Genomic DNA, 26,743 nt, shown 5'->3' with positions numbered 1-26,743 from the left:
TGGCTAAATAGTGGATTGCTTTCGTGTGAGGCAAAGCACGAGTCAGCAGTTTGTTTAAACAATAACATGTAGACGCAGTGTCGTGTGCAAAAGCAGCAAGATGGCTTTCTAACATCTAACGTGGTTATGCTAACTTAACAATGCATGTACGTATTAAGGGAGTCCTTACTACATGCCCCCTTGATCGAAGCACTAACCAGTAGGGAAGAAATGAGAGAACGCAGAGTTCAAATTCGACAGAGCAGAACAAGGCGTATTCAATTTCTAAACCAATTATCGGTTAAGAGCAAGTTCGAATGAAAAAGGAAAACGGGAGAAAAAGAAAAAAATTAAACCCCAAAAAGGGAAAGGAAAAAAAGTTGAAAAAAGCGCCGTTTTGGCCAGCAATCCAAAGTCACCGGTAATGTTCAGTACATGGCAGAAAAAAGACAGTGGATCACGGTACACTCAATCCATGAACGTGTATGCAGCATACGTGGCAACGGCTTCCAACAGGAAATCGTTTGCAGAGCCACTAAAAGTTTCAGCAATCCAGTTAAGCAAAGAAAAGGAACATACATGTTCTTCAATAAGCGGAGCCTCTAGCACGATCAGAGGGCAACCGACGTGTTCCTCCAGATAGCTCATATTCAAGAAGTCATAGGCAGCCCTTGCGATGTCCCAATTACCCAGGATACCATGCGCCTCACCACAGGCCATAATCCGAACACCAGAACAGGCAAACTCGTGAGACACTAAGGGCCTCATCAGTCGATCATAATCCGGCACCGGAGATACCGTGTTGGTCAAGCACAAATCCAGAGGCCATTCAAAAGGACAATCCAGGCAGTGAAAGACAGGTTGCACGCAGGTGAAGTAGGAATATCGGAAGGATAATCCATACGCCAGGCTCAAAGTCGCCAATGGCAGCGTACCATAATATTCAAGCATCCTGTCACGAAGAAGATGCAGACGGGACAGGTTGTCGTGTGGCTCAAAAAGAGCAGCCATTTCGTAGTATAAAAAGCAAAAGTAGCACACCTGCCACCAGCGCCAGAATCAGCGGGACACCGCCAAAGACGCTCGAGAAAATAGAATGAAAAAATGCTGGAATCACACCAAAAATAGTTTGGAAGGAGGTCACGAGGCCTGAGCCTACAAGTTTAAAAAAATGAGCCTGGCCAGTTGTGGACGAGGCATTAAAAATTGTTTGGATCAAAGCTCCAAAATGCAGGGGGAGGTCAGTATTCAAAAGCGCCTGTACCTCAGTGCGCGTATTTGCTACGTGAAGGACAAATGTTTCTTGGGAGGAAGTTAATGGCACCTCCTTTTGGGACAATAGAGCCCTTATTCTGCTCATCTTGTTGAACTCTGCTTTCAAGGTCGGAATCGAAGGCCAGATGGAAACATCCAGCCGCCCATGCGGGGGAGGAAATAGAACATTATTGCAGCAGACTACTCTCTGCGATACAGTTACAATATATGGGATCCCCACCAACATCCCGCAGCAAGCTTCATTATTCACAATCAAATAACTACCGTTTGCAAGCAGCGTGAAAGATGGTGTAATCACTGGCACTGGGATACCTTTGAGGACGCAGGCCAAATTCGGGGCGTGTACATTGCAAGCACCGTGTAACTGAATGTGCCTACATACTACAGAATGATCAGGTGTCGAGGTACATTCCTCACCTTTCAGATAAACCTCCGTACCGTCTCTTGTACATCTATACGTAAAAGGGAGGGACCAAACCTCATGTATGAAAGCGGTACCCAGCTGTTCATATCTACCCAGAGCATAGTGTTTCATACAGGACGTAAACTTAAAAAGCGCGAAAGGGAGCGTGATCAACCCATGTACTAACCACACGGCCAAATTCAACTCCGCCACAGAGAAAGGTAACGGCTCCAACTTTTCAATGTGTAACAATGAATACGTAGCATCTTTCATGGACATGAACTGTTGCTTTACAGTAAGGTTAAAGGGAAGGAATAATGATGTCGTATTCAGATAGTCCCAGGGGACCTTTCCTGCCTTTAACGTTTGTAAAGTCCATGCAAACTGCATAACAGAACGTAACTGGGTTTGACCATGGTACAATACAGACATATCATCATGTACAATATCAACAATTGAAGAAACAATATTGTCTAATGTATAAGTTCTGGAAGAAAGAGTGTTAATGCTGTTATCTATAACTGCTAATACCTTTTCCATATTCGCTTGATCAATAGCCCTCAATCTGGAAGCTGCCTCAATTTGCGACAATTTCCATACTTCGTTGTAAATAGCATACGCCCACCTTTTGGATCTGCCACCCACAGGACCTTTAACAAAATCATTCAAATCTATTTTGTCATGTAATCTTGATAAATGAACTTTGACAGCTGCCAAGGTGGAATGTCGCAGCCAAGACTGACATAATTTCCCTACAGAGTAGGTAGTTACTGTATGAGATGACTCAAACCGAGGGTCTACGCGATGCTGCGTATACCCCGGTTTCAGACCTAGAAAACGACGTTGACAGGTATCGGAACTGCTTTGCCAAATTAACCATCCTTCACCAATAAATTTCGAAATATTGAAAGATGTATTAGAAACCAATGACTGCAAAGCCGGAAGGGACAGATCTGTGTGGTTATCCCAATTCGGGTAAGCGCCCAGATCTGGAACAGAAGGGGAATTTAGTTTTTTAGAAGTGGCCAATCCGAAACAGGTGGTCTGGAAGATGGTTGAATTCAAAAACAACATATGATTCGGTACAAGACAGGCACGATGTAAAGCTTCAGTTCCCTGAACCTGCCACGGTTTGGTACCCCAAACCGATTTAAGATCAATAGTAGCCTTCCACAAATCGTAACCTTTGATTGACAACTCATCCATAAAGGACTTAGAATAGAGCAATTTGGTGTGTGTCAGTCTAACCTTCGAGGCAGACTCAGGCATAACTTTAAAATAAAAGGATGCCGGGTCGGAAACACTGAAATCAGTAAAATAAGTATACTTATCAACTAATGTAGGTGAACTGCCGAAAGAGGGGGTGGGACAGTGTTCCCATTGGGTAAAATGTACAAAATTACGAAAAGTGTTTGCTTTATGCAGGAAGTGATTGCCATAATGCTGAAAACAATACTGTTCTGCATAGTTAGCCGCATTCTCATATAAATCTTCTGCATCAAAAGCGGCATAATATTTCAAATCAGAAAACAGTGCTTCAATGGCATGAACATCCCAATCATCAGAACGAATGTTCTGCTTAACCACATCACCCATAGAAACACGAAATACATTAGGTACATTGATGACCTCTGTAGGACCATGAATTTGGAATTTAACAGCATCCCACGCAATTCCATCCAAAACGGGCCAGGCAGTAATATTCACAAAAGTCTGGTCCCTTCTCATGATGTGGGACGATGAGTGGGGGGCCAAAGTTCCATTGATAAGTCTAATTGTAGATCTTTCTTTAAGATAGTGTCCATTCACCAGACGGAAAAATACTATTACAAATCCAATGGACATAAACAAAAAAATACTTATAAGCATCAGCCAGATATATGTCCACGGGGGAATCAAAAAATGTCTTTTGAACCAGCTAGCAAAAATAGCAATGTTCGAAGGGGAAGTATGAGGCAATGAGTTAGTGTCAAAGGAGAAACGTGACTGGTCAACCGCCGTAGATTGTAAAACAGGCGAGTGACCATTTGTAGGATAAGCATACTCAGTCTCTTCGGGCAGACCACCAGCCGGCGGTATTAACAAGGGATCAGTAACTGACTGCATCTCGATGGCAACATCAGACAAGGTGGTAGAAGCGGGAACCAACACTGAATTTCTTTGCATTGTTTGGCAGGAAACTGCTGGAGTTAGACTAAGAAGTATCGGCCACTCGCTGAAGTTTGACATTGTCAATAGAGATGTACCTGTTTTCTTTGCGACCAGGAAGTGGAGGTAAAATGACTGTTCTTGTACCCTGCACTCCAAGCACTGGAACTGGTGCACGATAAGAGGGGCCAAACTCCTTCTTGTTCTCCACCTTCTCACGGACCAGGTCTCCAACTCGGGGTAGCCAGCCGACTACCGGAATCTGAACCTCAGCATCAGACGTGGAGGGCAAGTGTTCCTTCGAAAGAGTGTCTCTGGCTTCTTGTAGGGTCTGCAAAACAGCACAGTGATCATCTACGTCAAAGGGTGCGGTCGACGCCGCCATGTCTAGACCATCAAGGTCTGGGACAAACATCCTGATTCCGAAGAGCATCATGTACGGGGTCCGCCCACCCAGAGACCTTCTAGGGAGATTATTAAGTGCACGTTGGACGTTATACAAATGGGCTAGCCAGTTCCGGCCTGTGCCTAAAACACGTGCTGTCAAAGATTGCTTTAAGTCACGGTTCATTCGCTCCACCACACTATTACCCTCTGGTCGGTAGGGGGACGAAAATTTGACTTGGACCCCCAAATTTCTCATAGCCTCCTTGTAAGCCTTAGAGGCGAACGCAGGGCCCTGATCAGAATGGAAGGTACCACACGCAAAAGTTCCCACAAAGACACGCAAATCACTGATGACAGTCCGCGAGTCAGCACTCCTTTGTGGCCATACCCAGAGAAAACGTGTGCACGAATCCACTGCAACCAAGATATACTTGTACGCAGTATCAGAAGAAAAAGGACCGCAGTGATCTAGATAAACACAACCAAATGGTTTATTAGATATGTACAACTGTGTTTGTGGTGGGCGCGCAACAGTGGAAGGTTTAATCTGTTGGCAAATGTCACAATCAAGAACATAAGCGCGCGCTTGTTTATATAAACCAAACCACCAGTAACGTTGTTGTAACAGAGATATAGTAGCGGACACGCCGGCGTGGGGTGACGCCAACCCCTCGTGCGCTGCTAGTATCAGAGCTGGTCTGCAGTCCGCGTTGGGAATAATTCTGTCACCAACGTCGTTAATCCTCACTAACGGGACGTTATCAGGACTTAAGTGATAAAAATAACGAGAAGGAAAACCCTTCGGGTAATCACTTCCCTTCTCTGTAGCAGCAATAGCTGCCAAGATGTCATCATAAATCTTACTTTTGGATCTTGTAACTGCTGCCACTAAGTATGTAGCCACTGCGGTTTTTGCTGCCTCGTCAGCCAAGCTGTTACCGACAGCATGGACACCAAGTCGTTGATGACCAAGAGTGTGAATAACATTCACGAGAGGGAGACGTTCTTTAAAGTCTGCCACTCGAACCCAAAGCAGTTTATGCTTAATTGTGCTACCTTTGGTATCTCGATAATCGTTTTGAGACCAGAAGTGTAAGTTGTCATTGTAGGACTGGACACAATAAAAGGAGTCACTTACTATAAGAGTAGTAACTCGGGGATCAGCAAACTCCAGTGGAAGCACCAGAGCCCGGAGCTCCGCCAATTGCGCGGTACAATCACCCAATGACTGCGTATGCACTGCATCAGATTTGAATTCACCATTTACGAATGTACCCACGACAATTGCGCAAGCCGCAGAATAGGCATGCTTTGATCCAATCGCCGGCTGCGCCGAGCCGTCAGTGTATATGACACAATGGTATTCTTCGAGCGGGCGCAAAGACAGAGGAGCCGGATGAACGAATTCATACTGCAAGTACTCCTGAGTCTGTAAAGAGGCGTCAAAGATATAAGTGACATCTGGTGATGTCAGAGTTGTGGCCCATTGTATCCACCGTGGATGCAAAGCTTTAGAATTAGGTACACTTGCTTTAGTCACTGCCTCCAGGGCAGGATATGGGGTCACAACCAGAATCTGTTTTCCATGCGACAGTGCTCGTTCTTTAAGGATCGCCATCTGTACTGCCGTCAGATTTTTCTCGACAGTGGAAAAACGTAATTCAGCAGAGGTGTACAAGTGTGATTTATACGCAATGGGGACTGTATCGCCCTCATTGAACGTCAAATACGTGAAACCCACCGCGCCCGGTACTATTCTTATTACCAGGTTAGTGCGGTTATCACGTGTCAATAAGTATTGTGAAGCAAGAAGATCAGCCTGTAAAGACTGTAGAATAGCAGAATGTTCTAGCTGCCAGCTAGACTTCGAAAAAGAAGGTTGTACCAAGGCGTAAAGCGGCTTGATACGCTGGGCATAATCAGGAATATACGTACGTCCGAAATTCAGAAAGCCCAGCAGAGATTGTAATTTTTTCAGTGTTGTAGGAGCACGCAAGCACGCGCACTTCTCCAGAAAGTGAGGAGCCAATCCCTTACCCTCATTGTTGAGCTCGTAGCCCAAAAACAACACTGTATATTCCGCGATGTGAGACTTCGCAAAATTAAATTTGTAGCCATAGTCCGCAAAACTGACTATAATATTGTCGACTCGAGACAGATGTGGCATCAGCTCATCATCCGTGAGGTAGATATCGTCAACATAGGAGTATGCGTCGGGGTCTATTCTCTCCAAGAGAGACACCACGCGAGCGGAAAAGACGCCAGGGCTGTTTTTATAGCCCATGGCCAATCTTGTGAACTGTTTTTGTTTGCCGCCCGAAGTAAACGCCGTCCACTGGCTACTCAGTGTGGACAGGTTATGGCTAAAAAAGCCATTGGAGATGTCAAGTGTCGTTTTAAATCTCTTACGCACGAGACTGTCGACAAGAGCCGAGCTGTGAGTATTCTGTACCGCGAAGGTCCGGCAATGTGAGTTTAAGTGCCGGTAATCCAAAACTAAACGGTACGACCCGTCGGGCTTCGTCACAGTGAATAAAGGGTTATTCATAGGGGACACACAAGTTTCAATAACACCCTGATATTCCAATTGTTCAAGGATTGCCGCGACGTGCGGTCTAGCTTCACGACGCATGGGATATTGGGGTTGAGGCTGGGGCATAGACCGCAATGGAATCTCATGGCAGGGGGACAACCGGTCCCATCCCACCTGAGTACGATACACCGCCGGCGCAAGCGCCAGCGCCCACTCCTCAGCGTACACTTCAGCCTGGTCCTTTGGCACTGTGTGCGCAAAGGACGGGAGGATTACCTCCTCCCCTCTAGGAGCCTCTAAAATGAAAGCTGGGGGCCAATCTGCCTCCGCTAGGAGGATATCATAGGTGGTAGTCAGATTATCCCAAAAAATCCCCTTTATGGTACGTTGTATGTCACCCTCAATCAGTAAGACTATTTCATAAAGTCTATCAGGGGGAGCCACTCTGGTGTCAGCTGTTTCAACAGTAACCAAAATATCAGTTGCTGTCGCCGCCAGAAATGGACGCAGAGCTTGACGGACTATGGTAATTTCCGCTGCGCTGTCCAGTAGCGTCAGCGCCCATGTCCGGTTCCGAAGCTGTGTCCGCACTATCTGAGGCATACCTTGCCGTCAGAGCAGCCACTTTCTTCTTCTGAAACGGGGGTCTTTGTCGTGCAAATTCGTCCTGCTTGCCTTTACCCTCAGTCTGTCGGGGCTGGTCACGTGTTTGTGGAGCACCCCGACCTTTGCCACCGCCTCCGCCACCGGACTGTGAAGCCGATGTTTCCTGTGAAGAACGAGGAGAACGTTGTTCAGAAACCTGAAATCTATCAGGAGACTTAATAGTAGCACGATCACGCAGATCATAAGTGCGTTCACCACCTGACTGAACGGGAGAGGCAGGCCGAGAGCCCTGCTTCTGCTGCTGCTTTCCCTGTTGCTTTGACCGCCAATTCTGTTTCGGAAAGTTTGGACGGTCATCCTTACCAGAGGCTTCTGCCTTACCCTGCTGCTTAATTTCGGGAGTTTTGATCACAGGTTTAACTCCTAAAGAGCTACGACCCAAATCTCTGTACGCCGACGAGATTATTTTCGCAAACTCCCGCGGCTTATCCTCATCAGCAACTTTCTTCAGTTCATTACGAACTTGGAACTGCATAGCATCACCCTTAAGGTTACACATTATCATGGTAGCCACCAGGTCAAACTGTCCGAGGAGTCGCATTCCTAATTCTATCGCAGACTCCGTACCGTGATTATCTTGAACACGCTTAATAACGGAGGGCAGTACCGACATAGACGGAGTGCCAAAGCACTGCGAGTACGTCGCTGCAAAGACCTTGCCCCAGTTTACACAATCATCAATGTCGGGGACCAAGTCTTTAGGCAAACTAATGGTAAGGATCCTGTGTTTCTCCACAGGAGATGTATTCGGGTATACCGCTTCTATTTGGTCAAACTTTTCAGCAAGCCAAAAAGGGAAATCATGCCTAGTTTGGGGGCGCTTGCCCATAACAGAATTAACCATAACAGGACTAATGACCACCGCGTGGTGGTCAGTAGGCTGTCCCGCAACAGCAGGTGCCCCCGCCTGCACATTGCGTGACACGTACTGCACTAAAGCCCTATATACTGCAATAAGGGCAGTGTGTAGTACACGCAATTCAGCCACCGTCACCGTGAGGTAACGGGGATGAGGCGTAAATCCGGCTAGTACCGGTCAAGTGGCCCCTGCAATTGATAAGGGGCCCATTCTCGGTGGTATAACCGCATGGGGAAGGGCGCCATTAAACCAAATAAGATGCTGCCAAGCAGATATTGGTATTTCCTGTGTCCTATACGGTGTATAGTTCGCTGGTACGGCAGTGGCAGTGTAAGAATGAAAGGAGTTATCGTCCTCACTCACTGCCGGAAGCGTCACCCAAGAGTAGAACAACTCATAGGGATGAGCCGCATCGGCTCCTACCACAAAGATGACGTTCATACCAGTGTCCGGCACCCCATACTGCGTCAAATGACGTTTCAGAGCTGCACGGCTATGCGCCGCTATTTCTACCGCCATAAGGACAAGCTACACTCGAAGTAATCAGTAGCACAAGGGTTCAATAACCTTTTTAATGATCAAGCTTGAAGAAACCTATATCAACAGGAATAGGTAGGTTTAAATCTGTCAGACTTGTTATCCGGAAACAAGAATGAGGGTGTTGTGGACTAATATAAGCACTACTAAGGCGTTTCAACTCATAGACCAAACGATAGGTGCGCCATGTTGCAGGGATTCTGCTTATACACAGAACTATGCGTAGAACCCCAGGACCTCAGTGAATTGTGGTGTACCAGAAACTCACCTCAGAACCCAGAACCCAGTATCCGGCTAGCATAAGTGTCCCATTCGTTATCCGAGATTTGGCTCGGCGATCCCAATGAAAAGACAACCCAGAACAAGCTACTCAGTGTACTCTCAGGAATGGTGGGAATCGGAAATACCTGTTCGTATATTATTCTCACATCAGTCCACAACAAGAATCAAATGAGACACGGTGAAAATAAAAAGAGTTTATTTTTATAGACCACGTGTCCTAAGATGCAGTACTTTGGCTAATACAAGCAGACAAATGATTATAATTAAAACCATCAGCATCGTTACAATACCATAGAATATAAAAGGAGTGATCATGTTATAAATGACAGTGGATGCTACCACCTTCCCTTTACTAAGAAGCTAATATTATTATTATTATGCTAATAAAAGGTCTCTTAGGCTTGAATGGGGGACCCCATACCTCAAAGATCAGCTTAGTGAAATCACATCACAGGAGCATCAGGAGTCTTCTCGCAGGAAGGCTCGTCTTCGGTCTGAATATTAAACATGATGTCTGCAATATTAAAAGCACCAACTTTCAGGTATTCGCAGCTGCCCGTGTGTTATGGCTAAATAGTGGGTCGATCAACCTAGAGTGGAAAACATGCATTGTCTAACAACCCAGACTGTTTGTTACACCATGTACAGACCAAGGTCGCTGCGCAGAGCTCGGGATGGTAACAACAGATTGCTTTCGTGTGAGGCAAAGCGCGAGTCAGCAGTTTGTTTAAACAATAACATGTAGACGCAGTGTCGTGTGCAAAAGCAGCAAGATGGCTTTCTAACATCTAACGTGGTTATGCTAACTTAACAATGCATGTACGTATTAAGGGAGTCCTTACTACAAATGTTTTGTATTCACTTTTATGGGATTTGTGATGAGATTAAAATCAGGTTTTTATTGATTGATTGAGCTAAAGTTCTTGATGCGACCAGAGATTTCAAGCGAGGCTCTCAGGTGGTGAGGTGTTGATAGTGAATGGCCTTGTATGCATTCAAACAGCACATATCACAAACAGTACATACTTCATAAACACAAAAGTCATAAATCAGTCATTAAAGTGTGAACATACCAGCACAGTAATACATCAAAGAACGAACACTGGCTTTCATATAGCATCTGCAGTCTAACAAAATGACTACTTGATGCCCTTATCAGGACATAAATGAAAAATATACCCATTTTTTAAATGCCACAGGTTTGATGGATAGCCCATCAAAGTACTGGCAAAGCAGACATGAAAGGCAGTGGCTAAAGGTGGTTTACCCAGTGCCCTTTCTCTACTTTATGTCAATAGATCTTTATTCGATTCACAGAATCATAAAAGCATTACACAAACAAGAAGATAAAATATAATAAAAGCTATTTACAATGCTGGTGCTAATCCTTCATAAAAATACACCTACCAGCATTTAAAGCCCTGTAATGATACATGGTGGAACATGTTTAGTCCCTAACAAAGACACATAAAATGCTTGTTACTTGCTTGTGGGCTAAGTATCCATATATAAACAGAATTAATTTTAATCGAGAGAAGAGTGCGAGGTAGAAAAAAAAAGTGCAAGGTGCAAAGTGCTTTGTCCTAAGCTTCTATGGTTTAAAAAAGTGTAAACATGACTTCGCTAGGAATTATTGCATTCAGACGTAAACTTTAAGTACACACTAAGTACAAATTTTTAAATTATTTTTAAAAAAAAGAAATTCCACATTTCTCAATAAAATAAATCTAAAATCTGAGTCCCTTTTTAGTCCTAATAAAACTTTCTGCTATGTATTTTTAAAGAATTTATAACGGGTCATTCATGCAGGTAAATCTGTCTCACCGGACCTACAAAAAGGATGTCCATATCAAAGAGAGGAGGCCTATCAATGTTTGGCAAAGCTAGCTACGCGTCTGACATTTGAAAATACACAAGTTTAACAAACGCAAGGAACAGGTTTAACAAACTTCTGTCTCCTATGTTTTTAGAAAAGCAGTGACTAATATGTCTGGTGTTCGAAAGGGGTTCTGTCACACAAAGCAAGAATTGTTTCCTTAGACCACTATATTTACCTCTGTTTCAATTAGTTTTAATCTGAAAGTGCACGTTACAGTGTTGGACACTGGAAATCCGGCTTTTATGGCCTTGCTTATTAAGGATGAACTCAGCAGTTTTTATTTTTATTTGAGACATTTTTATAATAGTGACTTCCTAAATCCTGTATGTAGTAATTTTAAAAACCTGTTCGTTTTTGTAGCTGACTTAAAGCTAACTGATTCGAGTAAATTGAAACAACCCAATTACCTCCTCTGCAGGGATTTTAATGTAAAGCTGGAGATTAATTATAAGATCCAGGGTCTGGACCTTCTGCCACCATAGCAGGGGAGATTTGATGGTAGAGGATAGGAACAGGGGAGGTATATGGCTGGACACGATCTTGATAACCTAGTAGAGTTGCTCTGTGTAGATAGTATGCTGCTGCCCTCTTTTATGGAGAACAGACAGGATTCAGTTATAGATTATATTTTCTCAACAAGCAATCTCTCAACATGGTTTTCACATGGTGTAATTCTTGCTATGGAATGGAGCGATAAGAATGCCTTGTATCTTAAAGGATTCTTCCCACTTCACAGAACGCCCTCTCTTGAGGTATCGATCCCCATAAATCAGCATACCAGTGATGGTTTAAAGCTTGTGTGGCATTTGAAAGATCCAGTGGCAACACTAGCTATGTTGCTGAAGTCCCACCTGGTTACCTTTATACTTTGTATGTCTGATGTGCAGGGGGATGAAATGATCAATCACTGCAACTCTTTAAATCTAAGCATCAGAGAATTATTGCTATAGCCAGTTAGGAGTGGGCAGGTGATGCCACGTTGGTTTGATAGTCACTGCTCCTCAGCCAATGGTCGGTTATGGAAGGCCCTCTCTGCTAATCCCAAAGATCCCATTGCAGTGCAGGAGGCCCGCAAAGCGTATAAACATGCCAGGAGGTCAAGGAAGAAGGACTTGAACAATAGGGATCGGGACCTATTGGAAAGTGCATCATGCTCTAAGAGTATCAAGAGTTTCTGGGAAATAGTAAACAGGATCAAACAAAGGGAAGCACCACCCGAAACATAATCTCAGATCTGCTCAAATGAATTTACTGGTGGTCCTGAAATTTAAACGCAGAAGGTTGGGATGGGCACGGATCTCCATTTTAGATACCCAACTCTGGAACTCTCTGCCCACCGCAATCAGACAAGCAGCAAACTACATGTGCTTTAGAAAGAGGCTGAAACATGGCTATTTACTCAAGCCCACAGCTTGGTGTGTGTTCAGATGACGGTCGGCTAACTAACCCAGCGCCAACAGAACTGTTGGTGTACGTGCGCTCTATAAATTTCCTCTTAACATAACACCAAACCCACTTTTAAGCTGTAACGTTCCCGGCCTGAATGGGTCTCAGATTATAACATTATTTTTTCCCTAGTGTAAAACGAGAGCCGAAAGGAGCAGTTAAGTGTTAGATTATCTGATCCATCTCCCATGATAATTACTCTACAGGAATTTACCCTAGCTATAAGACACAGCCCCAATAGCACAAAAGCCTCGGGCCTGGATGGGGGTCCCTATGGACTTAATCAAGTGTAATACTGATTTTTGAGGGCCCCTGATGATGAACGTTTTTAACAATTCATTGTGCAGTCCTGGGCACTTTCCACTACAGTGCTGATCTTCAAAAAAGGGATCACACTGCATCTAAATGCTCCCGCCCCATCTCTCTTATAGACAGCTCAGTTAAGATTATTGGGTGTGTGATGTTTAATAGTTTAAGATCATGGGCGACTGCTAACAACATTTTATGCCCCTATCAATTCGGGTTTCGCAAGGGGACCAGTGCTTAAGTTGAATGTGATCATCGGCAGAAAACCTATGAGCACATTAATGGCTAGTGGGACCCAGCTAGGGGGGAGGGGGGGGGGGGGAGTCACTTTTAGCAGCGCTCGGTCTTGGCACTCGCAGATCAGAAACTCTTGTTTAAAGCTTAGTAGAGCAGTTGGCGCTTTTAAAAATTTGCCTCAGGGTGCTGGAAGGGGCACAGTATCTCCAATTCTGAATATTTATAATCGTCAGTGCATTTCTGCAGCTCGCTACGGGCGGAGGTTTGGGGATATTGCAACACTAATACCCTGCAAATTGAGGAAAACTGTTTCTGTAAGCGGATTTTGCATTTACTTGATTCTGCATTTGGAGCTCAGCCTTAGGTATATTACAGACATGGCCAGGCTTGCACCTCCTCTTTTATAGGGTAGCGTGTGGGCCAATACGGAGGCAAACATGACCAGGAAAATCATCTTGTATTGTTTGAATTTAGTCTGGCTAATGGCTGATTGGCGTATTTACGCAAAACTTGTGACGCATTGAATGTACCACATGTGTTTGACACACCGCTTACAATAAGGAAGTCTGATAAGAAGGTAAAGTTATGTTTTTTTAAAGTTACGTTTTTTTTTTATTTATTCTATTCCCAGAGACTAGAAAATGAAATTAGGAAGAGGACCATCGAACAGTATTTTATTGTTCTTGCACCTGAAGATTCTGTGTTGTATCTCTCACGATGGGAGGGATCTTTACTTTTCCGGGCTGGCACTGTGATTTGACTTTTGAATTTCACTGGAACCAGTGTTCAGATCAGGGCGCCAGAGGTGGCTTTCCCCTTTGATGGTTATTCAGATAAATCAGTGATGCACTCTATGTTCTTCTGCACTTTTTTCACATGTTATTTTAGAATATTTATTAAACCGATTTTAAAACCTCTGGGATTTAGGAAATGTAGGGATGCATTTTTACCTTTAACCTTTAAGTACTCATGATGTTTGCTATGGTGTCTGTGGATTTTTACAAGCAGCGGTGAGAGCTAGGAGAACGACGGAGGGCTAAGGAGAGTACCAGATTCTATTTTGGGATTATTGGTAAAAGGACTGATGTAATTGGCACTGGAAGATGGTATGATTGATCGGTGCCCTGGGATAAGCGTGGGGGTTGTCACTTCTTGAACCTGCTCATTTTGATGTATTATGTGTACATTCTCTTGATGTATGGATCTTTTATGGCTATTTATGTGCCGAAAAAAGTATCATTACGATTACCTCTATGAATATACTCCTACATTTTTCCTATGGACGTTTGTCAGACCATGATGTGTTATAATTTATGGTAGTCTAAAGAGGTATGTCACAGCAAAAAACAAACAATTAAGGCTTGAGAATGTCGAACAGGAGCATACTTCCTTAGCTGCTAAGTATTTTATAAAATGCTCTTCACTGGTAACAACTCAAAATAACTTCGAAACAGAAACCTGTGTAACAAATGTTGCGTTAAATAAACCCCATTGCATTCAACGCTTTGAATGTCAGTAAACATCGTAATGAGCAGAACTTTCAATGTTTTATACACACACTTTTTATGATATAAGTTAACACTGTAAAATGCCTTTACGTTGTCAATCAAATCTGTAAGATATTCAGTTCAGTGAAGTCTGTTCATGATATTGCTCAGATGTGAGGTAGAACGAGTCTTTCTTTAGCAAAAGTGATTCAGGTGTCTCCTCCTGAAAGCTGAAAGATTCGGGTGGGAGGCACTCTCCTACTCTGCAAAGGCCGCTTATGACCAGTTACTTTACTGTGTGGACGTGATGTGTTTTTACAATCATTTGTATCCTTAAAATTAAAAGCTATTAGTCGTTTTACTAATACATTTCTCAACTTTGTAAAGGGCAATTTCACTGCATTCTCACAATGATGATTAAAATGTTTGGGTCCTTAGGTTAAAGCGTTTCAAAATATGTGTTTAATTTAAGAAATGCAAGCAGTTAATAGAGCTTTCTAATTAGCTACATGCTACACTGCCATTTATTTTCTTTCCTAGCTGCTTTTCACAACCACATTAAAAACGTGAATTGCTACGCAAGGTAATTTAGGAGCATTTGCTTTTGCATGTGGGTACATTTAAAAAACACTGACGAAGTGCTATTTCACATATGTTACTTAACAAAGTTAAATACTTATACATTTAAACTGTTGTCATGATGTAATTTACTACCCTGCTGTTTTCTCACACAATAATGTGGCATTGGTCCCTTATCTGCAACTCCTTGCAGTCTCGAAGAGTTTCCGATTGTGTTGCCACGAATGCCAATCTCAGGTCAATGGGACGTAAGCAGTCCGTCATGGAGTCAAGGAGTCAAGCCGTCAAGGACGTCAGAGTTTATTCTAGCCACTACCGGAGCCCGCGGGAAACGCGGCCTATAGACCCCTCAGCAGGTCTTGCTCAATCAACCTAGATAAAGGGCCAGTATCAGCCAGTCAGAGGATCTGAGGGAGGACGGAAAACAGTGCAGATTTTAGTTCAACTGTGATATTTCTGTGTCCAAATACAGACACAAGATAAATGTATTAAAGTTGCTATTGTGAAAATGTCTTCCACTAGAAACATGAGTTTATCTACAGCTAGTCCTCTAAGCAAACCGGCCCTAATTTGATGAGTGTACTAGCCTTAGATAAACCCATGCTGGCACCACAGGGCAGTGATGCCCTATTCACTTGTATCTGGGAACCTGAAAGGCTATTGAATATTCATTATTATGTACAGAACAAGAGAACATCTGTAAAGATAAATATAAAAAAGCTCATCTGACGATGCAGACAAAGGAAGTTCCTTCAACATGTGGATAATCATAAAGTAGACCCAGGACATGTATACTGGAGACTACACTTATCTTAACTTGTATGGGCATGGGATTTAAATTTCCGAGAACTCTATCAAATAGAGGATGCAAGTGTCCTCCCTCCAATCCATTGAGAATTGAGTTCTTTGGGAGTTGGACATGAGACAATAAAATGAACGAACATCTCCCTCCAGAGAGGTTCAAAACGAAAACAAAATTCCTGAAGACATAATAATAGAAGCCTCCAAAGCCTTTTCCAACTCCTGAGAGAGGAAAGTGAACATGTAAGGTTTTATTTGTGACACCAGCGTGCCTGACTCCAAAAAAGGGAAACTACTAAGGTGAAGAATGATTGAACCTACAATGAAGATCAAGGCTCACACGTCACTTTCTTCAACCCCAAGGAAGCAATAAACTTAATGAATTAGCGAAAAGCGATATGCAGAAATATAAAGGCTCCCCACAAAGCAGCCCAATCGCTTGAAAGAAACCAAAAAAAGGGTTTCTACGAGAAGTCTGGGGCAGGTACAAAACTAACAACTGGTACAGCATACCTAGAACAGCCATGGTACCTCTACATCAAATTAAACACTCCAAGGGAAAGCCAGGACGCCAGGATATCTGTCTGCGTGGCATGGACTATTCTTATATACAAAGGGTACAGCAGCACATCCCAAAGCAATAACTTGTAGAACTGATCCGGGAGGAGCAGCAGCCATTATCCTCCTTGATCTCAGCGCTGCTTTTGATACGGTTAATTTTAACATCCTTATTGAAAGGCTTAGGAGGGCTGTGGTGCTAGGGGGAGCTATCTCCTGGATCCATTCCTTCCTCAGTGGCAGGACATTTCAGGTCTTTGCGGGCGATGCTACCTTAAGGTCTCTACCGCTTAGCTATGGAGTGCCTCAGGGATCTTCCCTGAGTCCCACGCTTTTTAATGTATATATGAGACCACTAGCTGAGGTCGTCAAGCCGTATGGGATTAAGGTTGTCACATACGCGGATGACACTCAGCTGGTGGTATCTCTAAACCACCCGCTCAATGTTTCATCGGACCTAGAATCCTGCCTGGAGAAGGTAGACACCTAGATGCAACACTCGTGTCTCAAACTTAATGAAGACAAAACTGAAATCATGTATCTAGGCAACACATCTAATAAGGAGCCTAAATTGCCATAGCCAACCTGTCTGGGGCCTCCCCCGGTGCCAAAGACTTAAATAAAGAGTTTGGGTGTGTGGCTTGATAAGTCACTTAAATTCGACAAGCAAGCAGTGTCAGGGGTCTGTCATGGCATCCTTAGAATGGTGCGGAAAGTTCTCCCCCTACTTTCCACGGGGACAAGGAGAACCATGGTCCAGGCTTTAGTTCTTTCACGCCTGGACTATGGTAACTCATTGTACCAGGGAGCGCCCAAATCCACCATAAGGAAGCTTCAGGTGGTACAGAATTCCGCTGCCCAACTTTTGTCAGGTTCAACCAGAATTCAGTCAGCTATGTCCATTCTAAAAACCTTACATTGGCTACCCATAGAGGAAAGGATTACCTTTAAAGCTCTATGTACCGACCACAAGACCCTCAGGGGTATAGGCCCCCGCATTAACCAGTCCCTCATTACTGCGTATCGGTCTAGGAAACTCCTCCGAATGGCAAATCAAAATCTGGCCTCTGTCCCAAAAATTCATAGGATGTGCAGCAGGGGTCGATCTTTTTCATATAACACGGCTAAACTTTGGAACTCCCTTCCCTTGAAATTGCGCTCAGAGACTTCCCACCTTACCTTTAGGAAATGTCTTAAAACCTGGCTTTTCCAGCGTATCAACTGGTAGCCGTCCCTCTTTTCCTGTTTTTGCTGCTAGCGCTGGGATGCCTCTAGGTAGCCATGCGCTCAATATGTGCTAATTAATAATAATAACAAAAACACTGAATGAAAGCAAATAGTTTGCCCACAAGCATCCCATCATAAAAGACCCTCTCGTTTTGTTTGGATAATTTTCTGTCAATTTCAGCTTTGATTCTGCTGCTCAATCACTAGGAGATCACCTCCCTAACAATTGATTTTGCTTCTAGAAATAAAGTGTTCTTAATTTGGAAACATGCTTATTGTTGAAATCGTTCTAATTACACTGTTGATGTTTATTCCTTAATTCACTATTGTGCTAGCCCACATTTCTAACACTAGTGCTGCTTTAACCTTTCAGATGCTCCAATGAATCGAGATTAAAAACGGAAGAGTTTTTGTGGGCCTATAATTACTGCCCCACTCCTTACTCCTGGACTGCACTCATTGGCCTGATTCTATACTTGATGTTCTTTGCACCTGGTAAGAATCACTTCTTTAATTACTGGCAACAAATGTGGGAATCTGGTTTGTTTTTGGAAATACGTGGTTTCCACCTGCTCATTCCTAGTGATTGATGGAAGCTCAGAGTAATAGTGTAAGTCTTTCCTATTTTAAATTTCTATTTGATGTGAATTCAGGTGTGTTTTTAGCGTTTTCCAGTGGTTCTAAAAATTGTAAAAATCAGGGTTTTATTTTTATTCTGTAAAAAGTCATGGGGAAGGTGTTTTCCGAGTGCTCAGTAAGCATTTGCTCTAATCTCCTTCGTTCTTTCTTTCACTCCTATTGTAATACTACCTCCCTTTTATCCTGCTTCTAATCCTCTTCTTTATTTCTATTTATTTTTTTCCTTGAATTTGCTCTTTGTTTCTTTTACCTGCATGCCTGTCACATTTTCCAGCACTTAAACTCATCTTTTAGCAGTCCAATCCCACTACATGTGAAGGATAGGCATAGATGGAGATATGTTTGCTCTTCAGTATGCTATTGCAGCTGAAGGCATTAAAGTGCCGTCCGTGAAGACGGCCGAAGCTCTGAGGGTCACTAGCCATCATCTGCCGCAGTTATTGCGAAATGAGCAACATGGAAACTCCAAACACCGCACACTGAAGTGAGAGCTGGAGTCCCACTCATACTAAAGAACAAGCATTTGCAATGCAATAGGTCTCGCATTTACGCGAGTTTCAGCTATTGACATTGCAAATAACAATGCCTTTTATTTTTGTTTTTAATACATAAATTAAAGGCATTGTCATTTACAATGCCAATAGCTTAAACTCGCGTAATGACGAGACCTATAGCATTGCAAATGCTTGTTCTAACCAGCTGTGAAGCAGAATGAAGCCGGCACCGCTGCTTCGTTGGGAGGGAAAAAACAGCCTAGAGCTGAATGTGCATTTAGTTTTAGAAGCGCTGTGAGGGGCCGAACATGTCTGAAATCCATTGGTTACAGGGTCTGGTAACTACACTGACTACAATGAGTGATGCTGCTCACATGGTAATCACCCCCCTGCTACCAGCGGGTGTGCATGGATCATAAACCGAGGGTTTCCATCTGAACATTACAGACATTGATACCGAAGCGCTGTTTATAAAGTTAACAAACAAAAAGTGCAGGAGAATAAATTGTGTAGAAAACACTCTAGTGTGATTTATTACAGTCACGGTCCATAATTTAGTCCAAAATTCCACGTGTACCTTCATAATTATGACTTAGGGTAAAAGGTCTCTTTCCATTTCTCAAGCATAACACGTGGACCTGCTCATATGGCTTGCATTTTGCTACCCTTGTCCGCTCTAGCGCTCTGAAGCAGCAACAATGTGGTTTGCGGCACTTTAGAAAAACCCTAAATGAAATAAAAACTAAAGATTTCTATTCACCAGGGAACCCATGGTTTTATGTTGCATTAATTCTACGTAGCATCTGTGATTGATGTGTGAAAGCTTAGAGCGCTTAGAATCCTCAGACTGTTTCCCACTTCACAAGTGCACAGGCGAGGAATTGGTTATCTGCACGCTAACTGCCGTCAAAGTATCCTAAGCATAATACACTCACCCATCTATAAATATTCCCCGTCTGTTGCAATGTAGGTAAGTGACAGTAGAATCACAGACGTGAAATAGCGTGCACGTGAGGGTGCAGATAACCAAGGAGGATTAACATCCAGCCTCCATAATGAAACGGTATATTGTGCACAATAGTATACAGAGCAAGAAGCTATCTGATCATGCATACTTGCTTGCGTTAAAAGTGTATGTCTATAAGACATCTTCCAGGTATGGGCGCTCTGAGCGGGAGAAGCTCCAGTAGACGATGCAGTGCTACACGGGCTCAGGGATGCAGCTGAAGCACTTTTCAACCTGCTCGAAGACCCAGTTCTCATCCAAGCGCTTGGCCGCGCAGTCCAGCAGCAACTTGTGCAGCTGTTGGGGCAAGGCGGGCAGTGACAAGGAAGAGCCGACCGGGGGCCTGCGTTGCGGAACGGGGTACGGCCACGAACACAGGCGCTTGAGGGGGCTTGCATTGGTCACCCCGAGTGGGAAGGGTATGCCCAGACGTGGGTCCCTTGCTCTCCATGCCACTGGAATCAAGCTATCCTGGCTGAAGAGGGGTGAAACCCCGAAACCGGTCCTAGGATGCTTGTTTCCAGTCCAGGGAGGACCTGGCTTGGCAGTTCGGGCTGGACTGTTCCCATGAGGCACAGGGTCAAGACTTATTTGCATACGGCTAGGTTCAAACTGGAATGGCATGGTGAGCAAAAAAACGATAGATTTAGGCCCAGATCTCTGTACTGGGGTGAATGTATGACATTGTTCTGCATTCTGTCCATCAATTGTTGTTTTTGCATTGGTCACCCCGAGTGGGAAGGGTATGCCCAGACGTGGGTCCCTTGTTCTCCATGCCACTGGAATCAAGCTATCCTGGCTGAAGAGGGGTGAAACCCCGAAACCGGTCCTAGGATGCTTGTTTCCAGTCCAGGTAGGACCTGGCTTGGCAGTCCGGGCTGGACTGTTCCCATGAGGCACAGGGTCAAGACTGATTTGCATACGGCTAGGTTCAAACTGGAATGGCATGGTGAGCAAAAAAACGATGGATTTAGGCCCAGATCTCTGTACTGGGGTGAATGTATGACATTGTTCTGCATTCTGTCCATCAATTGTTGTTTTTGCATTGGTCACCCCGAGTGGGAAGGGTATGCCCAGACGTGGGTCCCTTGCTCTCCATGCCACTGGAATCAAGCTATCCTGGCTGAAGAGGGGTGAAACCCCGAAACCGGTCCTAGGATGCTTGTTTCCAGTCCAGGGAGGACCTGGCTTGGCAGTTCGGGCTGGACTGTTCCCATGAGGCACAGGGTCAAGAATAATTTGCATACGGCTAGGTTCAAACTGGAATGGCATGGTGAGCAAAAAAACGATGGATTTAGGCCCAGATCTCTGTACTGGAGTGAATGTATGACATTGTTCTGCATTCTGCCCATCAATTGTTGTTTTTGCATTGGTCACCCCGAGTGGGAAGGGTATGCCCAGACGTGGGTCCCTTGCTCTCCATGCCACTGGAATCAAGCTATCCTGGCTGAAGAGGGGTGAAACCCCGAAACCGGTCCTAGGATGCTTGTTTCCAGTCCAGGGAGGACCTGGCTTGGCAGTTCGGGCTGGACTGTTCCCATGAGGCACAGGGTCAAGACTGATTTGCATACGGCTAGGTTCAAACTGGAATGGCATGGTGAGCAAAAAAACGATGGATTTAGGCCCAGATCTCTGTACTGGGGTGAATGTATGACATTGTTCTGCATTCTGTCCATCAATTGTTATTTTTGCATTGGTCACCCCGAGTGGGAAGGGTATGCCCAGACGTGGGTCCCTTGCTCTCCATGCCACTGGAATCAAGCTATCCTGGCTGAAGAGGGGTGAAACCCCGAAACCGGTCCTAGGATGCTTGTTTCCAGTCCAGGGAGGACCTGGCTTGGCAGTTCGGGCTGGACTGTTCCCATGAGGCACAGGGTCAAGACTGATTTGCATACGGCTAGGTTCAAACTGGAATGGCATGGTGAGCAAAAAAACGATGGATTTAGGCCCAGATCTCTGTACTGGGGTGAATGTATGACATTGTTCTGCATTCTGTCCATCAATTGTTGTTTTTGCATTGGTCACCCCGAGTGGGAAGGGTATGCCCAGACGTGGGTCCCTTGTTCTCCATGCCACTGGAATCAAGCTATCCTGGCTGAAGAGGGGTGAAACCCCGAAACCGGTCCTAGGATGCTTGTTTCCAGTCCAGGTAGGACCTGGCTTGGCAGTCCGGGCTGGACTGTTCCCATGAGGCACAGGGTCAAGACTGATTTGCATACGGCTAGGTTCAAACTGGAATGGCATGGTGAGCAAAAAAACGATGGATTTAGGCCCAGATCTCTGTACTGGGGTGAATGTATGACATTGTTCTGCATTCTGTCCATCAATTGTTGTTTTTGCATTGGTCACCCCGAGTGGGAAGGGTATGCCCAGACGTGGGTCCCTTGCTCTCCATGCCACTGGAATCAAGCTATCCTGGCTGAAGAGGGGTGAAACCCCGAAACCGGTCCTAGGATGCTTGTTTCCAGTCCAGGGAGGACCTGGCTTGGCAGTTCGGGCTGGACTGTTCCCATGAGGCACAGGGTCAAGAATAATTTGCATACGGCTAGGTTCAAACTGGAATGGCATGGTGAGCAAAAAAACGATGGATTTAGGCCCAGATCTCTGTACTGGAGTGAATGTATGACATTGTTCTGCATTCTGCCCATCAATTGTTGTTTTTGCATTGGTCACCCCGAGTGGGAAGGGTATGCCCAGACGTGGGTCCCTTGCTCTCCATGCCACTGGAATCAAGCTATCCTGGCTGAAGAGGGGTGAAACCCCGAAACCGGTCCTAGGATGCTTGTTTCCAGTCCAGGTAGGACCTGGCTTGGCAGTCCGGGCTGGACTGTTCCCATGAGGCACAGGGTCAAGACTGATTTGCATACGGCTAGGTTCAAACTGGAATGGCATGGTGAGCAAAACAACGATGGATTTAGGCCCAGATCTCTGTACTGGGGTGAATGTATGACATTGTTCTGCATTCTGTCCATCAATTGTTGTTTTTGCATTGGTCACCCCGAGTGGGAAGGGTATGCCCAGACGTGGGTCCCTTGTTCTCCATGCCACTGGAATCAAGCTATCCTGGCTGAAGAGGGGTGAAACCCCGAAACCGGTCCTAGGATGCTTGTTTCCAGTCCAGGTAGGACCTGGCTTGGCAGTCCGGGCTGGACTGTTCCCATGAGGCACAGGGTCAAGACTGATTTGCATACGGCTAGGTTCAAACTGGAATGGCATGGTGAGCCAAAAAACGATGGATTTAGGCCCAGATCTCTGTACTGGGGTGAATGTATGACATTGTTCTGCATTCTGTCCATCAATTGTTGTTTTTGCATGAAACAGAAAGCAGCGATCAGGTAAATGATGTGCAACAATAAAACACGACTCCGCATGGCGTCATGAGCGCGTTGGTCTCAAACGCCATGATCAAAAGAGACGCCTGTGAGACTCGGGATGATAGAATACCATAACTTCGGGTCAAGCTCGCGCTATAAAAACATTTAATAGAAGCCACGAGCCTGCAGTAGACTGTGTGAGAGACACGGTGGTCAAGTCACAGGAAGTGGTAGCGATTGCGAAAGTAAAAGCGATCACAGGGAGATATGTGTCTTCAATTATCGCGCCCGTGTCTGGGCACGATAATTGAAACCACATGACGGCCGGTGCACGTAATAGACACCAATAGGCCATGGGCGGAGCAATGCGCCCGCCTTTGGCCTATTGTGTGCTGTTTGTGAAAAACACACACACACAAGCCAATCGCGGGGATCAAAAGAAAAAGCATACGCATGAGCGTGTGTGATTTCTAGGTACATTTGGAAACCCCCTACAAAAGGTCTCTCGCTGCGCGAGTTGTGCTACGCACTGCAACGCTAGGCGCGAGACCTAAAAAGGCCAAAAAATGAACTGGAAGTGGTAACTCCGACCAATCTCGGCACAAGATGGAAGAAACAATATGCCGATTAGAGAGCTGAGATAGCAGCCACCGGGTTCATAAAGGATTTACAGGCGTGCTCCTTTGCCAAATCGCCCTAGAGGAGGCTAGAGAGAGGAGCGCTGAGGCAGGGCCGGCTTTAGGGCAGTGCAACTGTTGCGGCCGCACTGGGCGCTGAGCCGGGGTGGGGGCGCTGACATGTCTGTGTTTAGAAATAACATTACGATTTATAAACACCTGCAACAGAGTTCCATGTGCGTCCAGTTTTAAGGCACAATAAAAAATGTCAAGATAATCCTTGTAATCAATGTTACTGCTAGAGAGAGATCAGAGTTTTCTCTAGTGCCAGTTTTGACTCGCCATGAATGAGCGTAGAGGGTTAATATGCCTGGTGCGAAGAACGTGTACTGTACAGATCCCAGATCTGTATTTTTTGTGGATATCTGAGTGGATTACAGCTTTTATCACAGAGATCCTTTTGTTACCGCAGTTTATAAGATACAACCATTATATATAACAGTGACTGTTACAAACTGTCATCAAAGAGTTGAATGCAAACTGCATAAAACATATTAGGAAGTCATGTTTCCCCCCCCACCTCTTTATTTATGGGAGGACTTTATTTTTTTAAGTCAACCATATGAACAGTGATCTTTGTTGCCACAATCCAGATAACTAAGCTTTCAGTAAGCAGAGCTCTGTCTTGCTCTCAGAGAGGGAGGATGATATCATGGTAGGGCATTTTACCCTAGACTGAGACCAGGCTCAGAGTTCAGCTTCAAGCCTGTTTGCCACTACACAGAGACTTGCAGTGAACAGTGAGTGAAGCCATATGAGGTTAGCCATGTTCCCAAGATGGGAGTGGAAGTTGGTCATGAGATCAAGTGACTTTGTTGATGGTGACCATGGTACTATGGCGTAATTGGGTCATACAGGAGCATCCATCACAGAAGAGTGTGTCAGAGCACTGCTTTGATACAAAATGACACCAAAGCAGTAAAAGGGCAGCAAAGTCTGGTGTTTTCCAATTTTGACCTAGATTGTGGTCCGTTATAATCCATTTTAACTGAAACCATGTTAAAAGCAGCTTAATCGAATCCCCCACCAGCAAAAGACAACCGTTAGCCAGATCGAGTACCAATGTAAAGTTTTGTTGAATAGTGCTATATAGATCCTGTTAAAAACATTACTGCCTTAAGGACAGAGACTGCATCTCGAAATTAATTTACTGTAATGATAACCTGAGATTTCAGAAATGTTTTCAAAATAACAAAATATGTCATCACTGTTGATTGACTGTGTTCATGTGAACCTTTGTAGCTTGCTCAGCTAGGACATATATTGAGGCTGGCAGTCTATTTCTGCCTGTATCAGCATGTTGTAAAACTTGTAATGGACACATACAGACATTAATGCCATATTGTTCTGTTTACTGTTTGTAAAAAAAAATTGTAATTACCGAATGTTCTGCACAATGCTACAGGTTTTCTTCAGATGTCTCATAGCATTTATATAAGAAAAACACATCTTTCAATTCGATGCCACATCTGTTTTGACCTAATTTAGCCTTCATTCACTGGATGATGTCATCAGTGATGACATCAATGATTTCATTTTAGATGTCATAAATGATGTTATAGAACATGTCATTAGTGATGTCATATGTAAGGTCATAAGCAGTACATGGAGGGGGCTCAAGATATAGTTAGCGCTGGCGATTCTTTTTTAGTTTAAAACGTTAATGTTGTCAATTACAAATTCACCTAACGAAAAAGTTATTTTAGCCTTTGTTTTTTTCATTGAATATATATCTATAGATATATACATATTCTTTTTTTCCAAACATGCTGTTAGAAATGGGGTTTCCGATTGGCAGAGGTATACACCCTGTCCAAGCAGGCACCACCACTCTAGTCAGGGTAAGCTAGATATACACTTAAAGATAACCTGTGCTCACCCTCTGATAGCTTGCGCAGAGCAGTCTGGCTTATCTAAAGAGGCAATGTGTAAAGCGTATGTACAATACACATACACAGTAACACAATGAAACACACCACAAAAATACTCCACACGGTTAGAAAACTAGATTCAAATGTTATAAGAAAAACAAGACCAAAATTACAAAAATCCAAATAGAGGAACGAAAGTTATGAACTGTCAAAGATTAAATCAAAATAGAGTGCTTAGGGTCATAAAGCGCCAACCGGGCACATATGGTCGCACTACACTGGGGTAAATCCAAACGTTCAGGGAGACCGCGTTGGAGCATGGGTCAGATACAGGGACCAGCCTTGGCCCGCTGAAAACAGTACCTTTGGAGGACCTGCGTTGAGGACGAGAGGCGAGGAGCAGGAAGGCGAAGCATTGTCATTGTTGAGCCGCGCACTCATGGAACGCTTAGGCTTCAAGCAGTACTGAAGATGGGTGATGCGTCGTAGTCGAGCTGTGCACTCAGGGAGACTTTGTTGTCAAGCAGCGCAGGAGCTGGCGATGTGTTGTCGTCGGGTGCATTGCGCCTGTTACGATCGGCGCAACTGTGGCGGCGTTGAGTGTTGCGCCCTCACTACTAAGGGCCCAGGACTGGGTTGTCACCACTTTGCCACCTGTGATTCCCTCCACTGCCGAGTCCAGGTGCTGTTGAAGGGTTGTCTTTGATGTCCCTGAGACTTCAGAACAGGGGGCAAACCAGCATGCCTTGGAGTCACTCTAGGTCCAAGTGAAATAGGTCCAGTCCTTTGCTAAGCAGGGCAGAGGGTAGCAAGCAGCTGGCAACAGGCAGCACATCAGAGCAGAAAAGCAGTTCTTCCAGAGCAGCAATCCTTGTAGCAGCACAGAGATCCTTCAGGTGTAAATATCAGCTCACCCCTCCCTTCCTGATCCAAACACACCTAACCTGTCTGTGTTCATGGCTGTCTGGAGGGAATGCACAAAGTGTAGCTGCTACCCACCACAGACACATATTAGAGAAAGGCTGCAGGCACACAGAGCCGTAAGAGCAGAGAAATGCCTACTTTTTAAAAGTGGCATTTCTAAAATAGTGATGTTATATCCAACTTTACCAGTAAAGAGGATTTATGAATACTATTCCAAAGATATAAAATA

The 26,743-nt window shown here is 44.6% G+C and overlaps 1 protein-coding gene across 1 annotated transcript in view; it reads left to right on the top strand.

Annotated features, from left to right (window-relative positions):
- Positions 1 to 26,743, top strand: part of SLC2A13 (solute carrier family 2 member 13) — a 1,405,836-nt gene that overhangs the window by 1,348,855 nt on the left and 30,238 nt on the right. The window contains exon 8 of the mRNA XM_085654105.1: positions 17,963 to 18,084. Coding sequence (XP_085510231.1) covers positions 17,963 to 18,084 — 122 coding nt within the window. The remainder of the gene's footprint in view (positions 1 to 17,962; positions 18,085 to 26,743) is intronic.

The sequence above is a fragment of the Triturus cristatus genome, chromosome 4_1 (genome assembly GCF_964204655.1).
Source record: "Triturus cristatus chromosome 4_1, aTriCri1.1, whole genome shotgun sequence".
NCBI classification, from domain to species: domain Eukaryota; kingdom Metazoa; phylum Chordata; class Amphibia; order Caudata; family Salamandridae; genus Triturus; species Triturus cristatus.
This window is presented reverse-complemented; position numbering and strand designations above follow the sequence as displayed.